The sequence below is a fragment of the Geotrypetes seraphini genome, chromosome 11 (genome assembly GCF_902459505.1).
Source record: "Geotrypetes seraphini chromosome 11, aGeoSer1.1, whole genome shotgun sequence".
In the NCBI taxonomy this organism is placed as follows: Eukaryota; Metazoa; Chordata; class Amphibia; order Gymnophiona; family Dermophiidae; genus Geotrypetes; species Geotrypetes seraphini.
In genome coordinates this window covers 83,333,184-83,345,855 of record NC_047094.1, presented here as the reverse complement: position 1 = coordinate 83,345,855, position 12,672 = coordinate 83,333,184, and the positions used below count along the sequence as shown (strand labels likewise).

General features: G+C 45.5%; 1 protein-coding gene across 4 annotated transcripts in view; it reads right to left on the bottom strand.

Moving 5' to 3' along the window:
* The window catches only part of PRPF6 (pre-mRNA processing factor 6), a 325,322-nt gene that overhangs the window by 211,640 nt on the left and 101,010 nt on the right, over window positions 1-12,672 (bottom strand). For all 4 annotated transcript variants that reach the window (XR_004541083.1, XR_004541082.1, XM_033963163.1 and 1 more), the window contains exons 7-8: window positions 11,797-11,891; window positions 940-1,096 (exon numbers count right to left, since the gene is read on the bottom strand). Coding sequence is in view for 2 of the 4 variants with exons in the window: in XM_033963163.1 (XP_033819054.1) it covers window positions 940-1,096; window positions 11,797-11,891 (252 nt within the window). In the remaining 2 variants the exon portion in view is untranslated. The remainder of the gene's footprint in view (window positions 1-939; window positions 1,097-11,796; window positions 11,892-12,672) is intronic.

Below are 12,672 nucleotides of genomic sequence, written 5' to 3'. Positions count from 1 at the left end.
GGATAGGCACATAAGATCTCTCAGAGAGAGAAAGAGATAATGTTTACTGCGGATGGGCAGACTAGATGGGTCATTTGGCCTTTATCTCCCATCATGTTTTTATCACGGCCAATCACACCTGCCTAATTTGTCTTTAGAACCTTACCACACTTTCTAGTATATAAGAACATAAAACTGCCAAAGTGAGTGTGACCAGTATCCTGTTTCCAATTCTGGTCACAAGCACCTGGCAGGATGCCAACAAGCAGCAAAATTCCATGCTGCTTACTCCCGAAAGATAAGCAGTGGCTTTTCCCAAGTCCTCCTTAAGACTAGCTTCTTCTTACTACTACTGTACTACTATTTATCATTTCTATAATGCTGAAAAACGTACTCAGCGCCGTACATTCAACATGCAATATGTCTCAGCTCAGACATATTTCATTTATATAAGACTCAGCTAGATGGGTTAGTTAAGGCTCATCAACACATCTTTGTGGCATTTCCCTAGTTGCACAATTCGCCCTTCAACTCAGCTCTTCTTCCCATTAAAATGTGATCTACTGCTACCAAGCGTGTAATGTCAAGACATGTATCTGGGACATAAAGACACTACTTTTATACTTCAGAAAATCATCTGTCCCTTCCCCTGAAAGACAAACATGATCTATGCTGTGGAAGCAAAACTTTCAGCTCTGAGAGGTGCCTAAACTTAAGAGCACACGCACCCCAGTGTTTGGAGAATACTATAGCCTTTGCAACTGCTGATCTAGATAGGAGGGAATTAATAATGGGTGGCGGGAGGTGCAAAACCATAGTATTTGGAACGAGAGCTCCTGGTACCATTGCTCCAGTAAACATTAGTTCTGAGTTAGCATGAAGCCCAAAGATGCAGAGCTGCCAGGTCCAAAACCAAAACAAAAGCCCAAATATACAAAGTAGGCTGGAAGGAGACTATACCTTGGGGCACATTTCAGTGCCTTTCATGATAAGATTTCGAGCCACTTGTAGTTTGCCAGTGACCTCTTCCAAACGCGCAGAAGCAATCCAAGCTGGAGGGTGATGAGGGTTGGTCTCCCGCACTGACTTCAGGAGCAGCCTGGCTTTCTTGATATCACTAATATGAATGAGAAAAAATTATTTTACTACAAGTGGTTCAGACAATCTTATAACCACCAATAAATAAACAAATAAAACAAATATGTCAACCATACAGCCCTTTGTTCTTCATCTTTTCCCATCATTATGGCACATTTCTTAAGCAATATATTATTGCAATCATATGCTTAAACTTCCAACTCTCGCAAGGCTGATCCCCCAATTCAGCTACAGTGAACTCTGCTTATTTTATTTTAGCTATATATATAATGCCCTAATTTTCAAATTTAGTTGCTCAACACATGTGCAATCAAAGCACACCTAGCCTTCTTTCAACATAAGCAAATCTCCCTCCATTCAAGCTTCTATAAATCTAACCAGGATTTAAAATATAGCTTTAAGACTAGCTCCTTTCTTTCCAGATTCACTCCAGGAACTCACAAGCATGTTTGCCTCAATGAAAACAACTAATGTTCTCATTTTGGAAATGATTGAATAAATGGAAAAATCTGATCTTACCCACTAACTTTCTTTTCTTGAGTCCAACCAGACCAATCCGGAACAAATGGGTTACCAGCAGATGAAAGCACTGATATATAAGCTATGAGCTCTGCACCATAAGAGGCACTGTTCAGCCCAGCAACCCAATATTCCTACAACAAAGCAGATAGCGAACCAAAATACCCCTTCCCAACCACCTTAGCAGGAGGAATCAATTTAAAATGCTTAATAAACCTACCTGAGCAGAGACTGACAAAGGGATGAGGACCAGCAATAACAAGAAAAAATTTAGTGCATTTATCACAGGTGTAGGAGCAAAACTTTTTATCACCCTACAATAATGGTAAAAAGTTTTGCTGCAGTAGTTAAAAAAAAAAAAAAAAGCAAACAAACAAATAAAAAGAGATTAGGTTCTTACCTTGCTAACATCTTTTCTAGTAGATAGGTGTGTCATTCTGGACAGTAAGGTATTCTTCCCATGCTCACAGGACATGCAAAAGGAATCTACTCCAGGTTTTCAACTCCTCATCCTTCTCCAGAGGCCTCTGCTGCCCCCTTCAGTTTATATCAAAGCAGGCGATGGCTCTATATAAGAATATATAAGGAGGGGTATGAGGAGACTCCCCCGAACTCCAAATCTTTTCTGCTCTGAAAGTAACATTTTAATTGAACAATCGAAACATCTAAATACTCATATCAATCAGAAACATTTTTGGAGCTCAAACATTCCCCCAATTTGTTATAACAATAGATTAATCTTCATAGCCTTGAGGTCTGACTGATATCAAAATCTCAGTTTGACTTAAACTTTCTAATTGAGACAGTAGGCAGGCAGATAAATAACTGACAGGGTGGGATTCCAGAATGACATATATTATCTACTAGAAAAGATATTAGCAAGGTAAGAACCTAAAGCACAGTTACTTACCGTAACAGGTGTTATCCAGGAACAGCAGGCAGCTATTCTCAACCTGTGGGTAACATCATACACGGAGCCCCGATGCGGATAGCTTCGCAAGCTGATTTGCTTGCAGAACTTAGAAAGTTCATGACTGCTGAACCGCGCATGCGCGAGTGACTTCCTGCCCACGTAAGGGCGCGCATCTCTTCAGTTCAGATAGCTAGCAGAGAAGCCAACCAGGGGAGGTGGATGGGTTGTGAGAATAGCTGCCTGTTTCCCTGGATAACACCTGTTACGTAAACTGTGCTTTATCCCAGGACAAGCAGGCAGCCTATTCTCAACCTGTGGGTGACCTCCAAGCTAACCATAATGGGATGGTGGGAGTGTTGGCAATTCAGGAGAATAAATTTTGTAATACTGCCTGGCCAAAATGGCCATCCCATCTGGAAAAAGTATCCAGACAATAATGAGAGGTGAAAGTATGAACTGAGGACCAAGTGGCAGCTTTGCAGATTTCCTCAATAGGAGTAGATCTAAGGAAAGCTACGGATGCTGCCATGGCTCTGACTTTGTGGGCTGTGACTCGACTCTGTAGATGCAGTCCAGCCTGAGCATAGCAGAAAGAGATGCAAGCCGCTAACCAGTTGGAGATGGTGTGCTTGGAAATTGGATGTCCCAACTTGTTTGGATCGAAGGAGACAAAAAGTTGAGGAGCAGATCTATCTGGTTGAGTGCGTTGCAAGTAGAAAGCTAGAGCACAGTCCAGAGTATGAAGAGCCATTTCTCCAGGATGAGAATGAGGCTTTGGAAAAAATACTGGCAGTACAATCGATTGGTGGAGATGAAATTCTGAAACCACTTTAGGTAAGAAGTTAGGATGAGTACGAAGGACCACCTTGTCATGATGGAATACTGTGAAAGGTGGGTCCGCTACTAAAGCTTGTAGCTCGCTGACCTTGCGAGCAGACATAAGAGCAATGAGAAAAACCATTTCCCAAGCGAGATATTTAAGATGAGCCGTATCCATTGGTGCAAAATTGAGCAAGAACACATTGAGATCCCAAACCACTGGAGGAGGTTTGAGAGGTGGTTTGACATTGAAAAGTCCTTTCATAAATCTTGAAACCACAGGATGAGCCGAAACGGTTTCCCTTCAATAGGCTGATAAAAAGCAGCTGGGATGGACTCGAATGGATGTGAATTTGAGGCCTGATTGAGCCAAATGGAAAAGGTAATCCAAAATTGAAGACAAGGAGGAAGATTGAGGCTCCTTGTGATGAATGCTGCACCAAGCAGAAAATCTAGACCATTTCTGATTGTAGCATTTCCTAGTGATAGGCTTTCTAGAAGCCTCTAAAATGTCCTGTACAGATTGAGAAAACTGAAGAGTGGCAGTTAGGTTGAGAGGTACCAAACTGTCGGGTGTAGAGACTGCAGGTTGGGATGAAATAGAGACCCCTGACTCTGTGTAGGCAGAGAGGGAAAAACTGGTAGAAGCATTGGCTCCCTGCTGCTGAGTTGAAGTAGAAGGGAGAACCAAGGTTGCCTGGGCCACCGAGGAGCGATCAGAATCATGGTGGCATGCTCCTGTTTGAGTTTGACAAGAGTCTTGAGAATCAGAGGGAATGGAGGGAACGCACAGAGAAACTGATTTCATCCATTCTAGAAGAAAAGCATCTGCTTCGAGGCGATGAGGAGTATATCCTGGAGCAGAACTGAGGCAGTTTGTGGTTGTGGGGAGACGCAAGGAGATCTATCTGAGGAGTCCCCCACTGAGAAAAAATGTGATGGAGAGGCGAGGAATTGAGTGTTCAATCGTGAGGTTGCAGAAGACGACTCAATTTGTCCGCCAGACAGTTTTTCTCTCCTTGAATATAAACTGCTTTCAGGAAGGTGTTGTGATGGATTGCCCAGTGCCACACCTTTTGAGTTTCGAGTTTCCTGGCAAAGAGGGAGAGATCCTGTGCCTCTCTGCTTGTTGACGTAGTACATGACTACTTGGTTGTCTGTCCGAAAGAGGATCGTGAAGAAGATGCTGAAAAGCTTTGAGAGCACTGAAGATTGCTCTGAGTTCCAACAGATTCATGTGACACTGACGATCCGTGCTGGACCAATGGCAATGAGTACGGAGACCGTCGAGATGAACCCCCCAACCGTAGGTCAAGGTATCTGTCGTGAGGACCTTCTGTTGAGGGGGCATTTGAAATCTCTAGAGAGATTGGAAGAGAGCATCCACCAGTGGAGAGACTGTCTCAACGAAGGAGTTACTGTAATGTATTGAGAGAGCGGATCGCAAGACTGCGCCCACTGAGATGCCAGGCTCCACTGAGGAATTCTGAGGTGAAGTCTGGCAAAAGGAGTCATGTGAACTGTCAAGGCCATGTGACCTAGGAAAACCATCATATGTCTTGCTGAAATTGTAGTCAAGGAAAACACTTTGTGGCAGAGATGAATGAGAGCATCCTGACGTTGTTGAGGAAGGAATGCTCCGAGTCGGACAGTGTCCAGGACAGCTCCGATGAACTGTAAGTTCTGAGCTGGGATTTGGGAAAGTTGATTTCAAACCCCAAACTTTGTAGGAACCGCATAGTCCATAGAGTCACTACAATAACCCCTTGAGATGTTGAATCCTTGATGAGCCAGTCTTCCAAGTGCAGGAACACCTGGAGCTCATGATTCCACAGAGCTGCTGCTACTACAACTAGGCACCTGGTGAACACTCTTGGAGATGAAGCCAGGCTGAAAGGTAGCACTCTGTACTGAAAATGCAGATTTCTCACCCGAAATCTGAGAAATTGTCGAGAGGCTGAATGAATGGAAATGTGAGTGTAAGCCTCTTTGAGATCTATTGAACATAACCAATCGTTTTGATCCAGAAGGGGGTATAATGATGCTAGAGACAGCATTCGAAATTTCTCCTTGACAAGAAATTTGTTGAGGGCTCTGAGATCCAAAATGGGTGGCAGATCGCCCATGTTCTTCAGAACTATGACGTAACGCCCTGCTCTGCTGTTCCAGCGGAACCTCCTCAATGGCACGGAGACAAAGCAGAGCTTGAGCTTCCTGAAGAAGAAGGGCGGTCTGGGATGGATTGGAAGGATACTCTCTTGGAGGTAGATCTGGTGTAACTTGGATGAAGTGAAGAGAGCATCCTTCCCTGATGATGGACAGCACCCAGAGGTCTGATGTAATGATCTCCCATCATTGGTAAAAAAGATGGAGACGACCTCCAATGGGAAGGGAGGCAGAACGATGGAGGTTATGCTCTGTAGTAGCTGGTCAAAAAGGCTGAGAACCCTTAGGTGCAGCAGAAGTCTGAGGTTTTTGTTGCCTCTGTTACTGTTGCTGTATTTTAAGAGACTCCGTAGGAGGTCAAGACATGCCCATCTCTTCTAAATATTCAGTAGTGTATTTGGAATCAGAGTCCAAATTTATCTTGAGTTCCTTACTCATTTGACGTAGAAAAGTAGAGAAGGATATCTGTTTCAAGGTAGGCTGACCTAGAGGGGAAGGTGACCTCGAAGTGCCTCAAAGAACAGAGAACGAGGGCGAAGCTTCCCTGGAGTACTCACACTTCAGACCTGAATATGCAGGCATAGATGACTCTGCATATTCAGACCTGAATATGCAGGCATAGAAGAATTCCTTGCAACAGAAGCAGATGGAGGAGGTGTCCTCGACTTCGGAGTAGAAAGCCTCGAATAATCTCGAGGTGTAGAAAGATGAGGCATGTTTTGAGAAGATCTATGCCTCAATGGATACATCGACTGGTGTGGAGAACTGTGCCTCGAACCAGGCAAATCTCGCTGGGAAGAAAGTCAAGGAGTCTTTGCCCTATGCCTCGAGAAGGGTGATGCTTTATGCGAGTAACTAGTCTTTAAGCCCGTTACATTAACGGGTGCTAGAATACTGTTCACCCTCTATGTTGCCCCTTCCATTCACTGCCTCTCTTCTCTTTCTATCTCTCTCTTTCTCTCCCATATGGCCTCTCTCCATCTCCTCCTTCCTTTTGCCTTGGTCTGGCATACCTTCCTCCTTCCCTCCAAGGCATTCTCTCCCCCTCTGCTCCCTTTCCTCATTTAACTACTTCATTGGTCAGCAGCAGCATTCACAATTCATTGCTGTTGCTGGCTTCAGGTCTATCTCTCTGGCCGGTCCTGTCTTCATGAAAACAGGAAGTAGGCAGGACCGGCCAGAGAGGAAGGCCTGAAGCCAGCAACAGCAGCGAATTGTAAACGCTGCTGCTGCCTGAAGCACCCGAGGCAGACGCTTCTCTCCCCTCCCAGCCCAACCCCCGCTGACTCTGCGACCCTCCCAGCAAGATGACTTTAATATCAAACCTCCCTCCAGCGTTGGCAGTCGCTGCACGTTAAACAGGCTGCTTCTGCTTTCTTCTGCCGTTGAGGCTCTCTGTTGCGTCATTGATGACGTAATCAGTGAAGCAGCAAAGGGACTCAACTGCAGGAGAAAGGCCGAAGCAGCCTATTTGACGTGCAGCGAATGCCAACGCTGGAGGGATGTTTGTACCGGTGCAGAAGCGATATGTCTCTCCCCCTCCAGTACCTGTGCAGCACTTTGCTGCGGCGCATCCTCCCATGGGGGGGGGGGGTTGCACAGTGTGAGCGGGTGAGAGCGGTGATCTCCAGTTGGGGGTGAGGGGGGTGAGAGCGGCGATCTCCAGTTGGGGGGGGGGGGTTGCACAGTGGGAGCGGGTGGGAGCGGCGATCTCCAGTTGGGGGGGAAGGGGGGGGTAGAGCGGCGATCTCCAGTTGGGGGGGGAGGGGGTTGAGAGCGGCGATCTCCAGTTGGGGGGGGGTTTGCACAGTGGGAGCGGGTGAGAGCGGTGATCTCCAGTTGGGGGGGGAGGGGTTGAGAGCGGCGATCTCCAGTTGGGGGGGGGGGTTTGCACAGTGGGAGCCGGGTGAGAGCGGCGATCTCCAGTTGGGGTTTTTTTATTTTTTTTGTTTTAAGTTGAAAGCCGGCGCTGCAGCTCCTCTCTCGATCCTGGTGCAGTTCGAGAGAGGAGCCGGTACCATTGACAGTGAGAGGCGGGGGTGAGGAAGGCCGCTGCAGCTGTGTAATTTTTTATTTTTATTTGAAAGCCGCCGCAAGTGGTGACGTAAAACCCGCGCATGCGCAATCGTGTTTTCGCGACGGATGAGGGAACACGTTTTTTTTAGTGCGCATGCGCGGCCTACCATTTTATTATATTAGATGAGGGCTGGAGGCTGGAGATTGAGACACCACTAGAGATTGAGTTCCTGGTGTCGAGGCATCGCAAGGCACTGCCAAGGACTCAGCTCCTTGATTAGTGTGCTTATGCTCCAGACGAGACATTCGCAAAGAATCGACTCCTTGCATACTGAGTGTGGATTCCTCTCAAGGTACTCCCAAGGACTCGACTCCTTGTATAGAGTGAGGATTTGCAGCTCGAGGCACAGCTCAACTCCTTGTGATACTGCTTGCTCAGGCTGGACTGCAGTTAGCAGAGTCGAGGCAGCAGTATGTTTGGCAAGGATACTGCCCAACTGCTGGTCCAAAATGGTCTGGATCAGAGCCTCCAAGCATGACTCCGAGGCTAGAGGATCTGGGACTGTTGGTGGAGCCACAGCCTCCGAGGAAGAAGAGGATGAACAAATTTTTGACTTACAGACATGCTTCTTAGGCAGCTTGATGACCACTGCTGGCATCTGACCTGAGGAAGGCAGTGAGGCAAGCGTCTTGTCAGGTGAAGACTTAGCAGATTTGCTTGAGGACGAGGTCCCGAACGAGGCAGGCTTAATCAAGGAAGAGGCCGAGGTTGAGGCAGAAGGTGGAACCCTGGTAAGCTTGACTGGACGTGAGGTCGAAGTTGAGACCGGGGCAAGGAGATCCATACCGCCAAAGAGCTTCTCCACCTGCACTCGACGACACTTGCGGGCTCGAGGTTGAAGGGTAGCATAGCAAGTACACGACTCCGGATAATGGTCAGGTCCCAAACACTGAATACATCACGGATGTGGGTCAGTAAGGGAGATCGCGCGCTGGCAACGGCTACACTTTTTGAAGCCTGTGACCAGCCTGGACATAGGCGGGAAGATGGCTTCAGCAAAATCGAAACCTTGCTGAGGAGGCCGCAAAGCAGGCCCCATTGTGACAAAGAAATAAAATTAAAGTTGGGGTTATTTTAAAAGAAAAGACGCAAGAAAACACAGCAACCCTGTAAAATAAGAAAACACGAGCCGCGGTGAGAGAAGGCATGAAGTTTAGAACTGAGTCTAGTGCAGAGCGTCGAAAACACAACTTCTCAGCTCCGCAGAAAACAAAGAACTGAGGAGATGTGCGCATCGGGGCTCTGTGGATAATGTCATCCACAGGTTGAGAATAGGCTGCCTGCTTGTCCTGGGATAATTTATTTTTCTAATACAATAGGCATGTCATTCTAGAAAGTAGGGATGTACAAAAGCAGTCCCTGAAATCTAGAGTGGGACCTATGTGCCTGCTCATAACATCGAGGACCCAAAGACAGTATCCTCCCGTGCTGCCACGTCTACTCTGTAGAACTTGGAGAACATGTACAGAGTGGACCAGGTCGCTGCCCTACAAATCTCCCTGGGTAAAATCATCTGAGGTTTTGCCCATGAAGAGGCTACGCTTCTTAGATAAAATGTACTTTCAAAGTGACCGGTGATTGCTCGACACAAACAATATATGCTAATGAGATGGCCATCTGTATCCATCTTGAATGGTAGCCTTAGACACTGGCTGTTTCTAGCCTGACTGGTGAGCACAAATAGATGGTTTGACAATCAGAACTCATTGGTGACCTCTAGATAACATAAGAAGACCCTCCTCATATCCGGCTTTCTCAGAATCCGGTCCTTTTTCTTTGATCCTATGGTCTGTAACGCTGGTAATCTTACCTCTTGATTAACATGAAATGCTGATATGATTTTCAGCAAAAAGGTGGCCAAACCCCAACCCTGGCTGACCCCCAACATCTGCTACCTGCATTCCTGTGCCTGATCTGCTGAATGTCTTAAATCCCGTACAGATGTTGACTTCATACACTTCAAATTCCTGCTGACATCCTTTCAGTCTGCCCTCTCACTTGCCCACTTGCCAGACAAGCCCATTTAACCTTCGCCATCTCCTTGTCACATTCAACTTTCTATTAAAAGTAGCCTTTATGCACCTGCCAGCCGCATCCACCGCTCAGCGCCCACATAAAACACACTTCTGCTTTTTTGAAGCGTTCATACTGAATGCGCCGAAAACCACATACAATGCCGTCCACAGCCTTACGACCACCTTATATTTCTTGTCTTTTTTTTTTTAAACTTTACACAGCTCACCAACTGTCTTAAATTACAACAGACCCCACAAGGCACTCTAAACTGTAATCTGTGCCGATATAGGTGGCCAAGCATACAGTTGAGGCTCCTCTAAACACAGAAACCCTAAGGAGGTAGGGGACATGGGGGAAGGGACGATCCTTTCAAGTGTGGCACCCCCGAGGTCGGTAAGTCCCCCAAAAGGGTCCCCCAAGCTCTATCCGGACAGCAAAAGGGACCAGAAAAATTTCCTAACCAGATCCAACAAGCCCAAACAAACCTCAGCACAGACTGCACAATCTTACCACTCCACCTGATGGAGACTAAGAAAAGACTGAGTGTAAAAGGGACTGCACAGCCCACTTGTACTGTAGCCAAAAGTTAGCAACTTAGTCTTCACCTGCTGACAGAGGAACGTAAACCTATCCATTTCTGTGTCGGTCTGGAGGGACGCTAACAAAATCTGATTTGTGAGGCTCATGAGACAGTGGCAGCGAGATCAAGATTGCCTGGGAGCTAGTCTTATAAGATGAACTCTCCCTGGGAGAGTCTTTTTTTTTTTTTTTTTCTTTATTCATTTTAAAACTTACATCAAGTACACAGTAAGTATCAAACAATAATAATACAACATCACTTGAAAAATCTTCAATATCATACACCAAGAAAGATTTAACCCCCACCCCCTCCCAGATTCATATATAACTAAAATATACTGCCTGAAAATAATATCTTATGACATTCATATATATATTCTTAATGAAAAAACCACCCCCCACCCAAAATCCACATGTGTATTAAAATTGGGAAAAGTGTAACTTATTCATTACTATAATTTAATAATGGTCCCCACACATTCTTAAACCTTTTTGAACTGCCAACGCTCTTTCCATTTTATATACATGCAAAAAGAATTCCACCAAAAACAATAATTCAGTCTACTACAGTCCTTCCAATTATAAGTTATTTGTTGGAAGGCAACTCCTGTTGGGAGAGTCTTATAAGATGAACTTATCAGGGAGAGTTCACGTGAAAGAGGCACAGTTATGTGAGAATCACGGTTAAGAAGGTAGGGTTAAAGAATGGGTAAAGATAAATCTGCTTGCGTCCCCACAAAAAGAGAATGAATTATAAAAAATTTTAAGGATCTTTTAAATGGCTGAATCAGGGTTGGAAGGAAGGATATTGCCAGATAATGAGCAGATCATAGGTTTGTGTTGAGGCAAACATTGACAAGATTTCTTCTTTCTTTTAAATGGTTGATTGGGGAGGGGAGGGGAACTGATTATATTATTGAAAATGTTATTTCCTGAATGGTACTACTGTTTGTATTTGCTTCTTACTGCTGGAATGATAAAAATCATTTAAACATAAATGGTTGAATCAGGGTTAGAAGGAGGGGCACTAAGGCTTTCAGTACCTATCTGACAGCTAGAAAAGGCAAGTCACAAAACACTTCTGTTGCAACCAGACTTCTTCAATCCTTGAATGAGCAGCTTCTTCATGTTCCATCTTAGAGTCATGCTACTTGACTGAACAAGGAATGGTTCATTCTCTTACACAGAACTTTCCTTATGGCATGCTTTACCATCTCAGGTCAAACTTGAAACATCTTATCTCAAATTCTGTACAGCCATAAAAACGCATCTTTTTCAGAAAGCATTTGGTGACGTTTCAATAGACCACAGCAATGTATTAAGAGTTCATTGACTATCCTTCACTTCATCTTTTTTTTCTCTTCCTCCCTCTCTCTCTCTTGGAATGATTGTCAACTGACTGATGAATATTTAGTGTTCCTTTTCATATTCTTAATTTTATTTTAGAAGGCAAAAAGTCTCCTGCAAGTCCCCTCTAGGGTGGATTTGAAAATCCAATATAAGCTCTTCTAATCTCGTCCGAATAATGTGGTAGGTCTAAGAGTTGTTTGCTTGCTATGCTGAAATCAGAAAACTGTCCTGGCACACATTAAAAGAGAAGCAACAGGGAGCACCTGGAAGTGACACTTACTTTATGTCTCCACCATGTGTTGGGATCATTGAATTTAAGTCAGTCAAGTATCCTTTGGGGTCCACCACAGTCTGGCCACTCACAGAGTCCGACACCTGAAATAAAAACTCAGTGCATTACAGCAAAGAATCAGTCACCAGAGAAAGCCCAGACTACCAATATCTATCAATTTAAATGGACTTCACCAGTCCAGTAATTTTACATGCTAGATGGCTCATAGTTGTACAAAAAACACAAAATACAATAGATTATAACACTGAAACCACAAGTTCCAGACATGGGCTATTAAGTACTTCTCATGGCCAGTGAGGTGCCAGACCATCAGCATGTTTAAGTGAACAGTCGTACAGTGCAGGCATCACTGGTGAGACATAAACATTCTTTTTTTTAAAGAGACATAAAGAGGCAGAGCTTTTAACGATTATCTAAACTAGTATTTCTCAACTAGTGGTACACGGTGCCAGCACTTTATGTCTCCCTTCCTTCTGCCATCGCGTATCTCCCACCTTCCTCATCTTCTCTCCCCAGCCTCCCTCCCCCCCCTCCCCCCCCCGAACAGCAGCAGCAGCTCACTGTGTGATCTTTGCTAGGCTAGCCCGTCTCCGATAAAAGAGGAAGTTGCATCATCGGAGGTGGGCCGGCCTAGCAAAGGCCCCGAGGCTGCCTGATGGAATCGCCTGCTCAGCAGTACCTTTCTTCTCCCTAGCAGCAGCTCACTGCGTGCTTTTAGCTTCCTCACACAGCTGCTGCTAACATTAGTTTAGCCACAGTTCCATCAGGCAGCCTTGGGGCCTTTGCTAGGCCGGACCGCCTCCAACGAAAGAGGAAGTTGCATCATCGGAGGCGGGCCGGCCTAGCAAAGGCCACGAGGCTGCC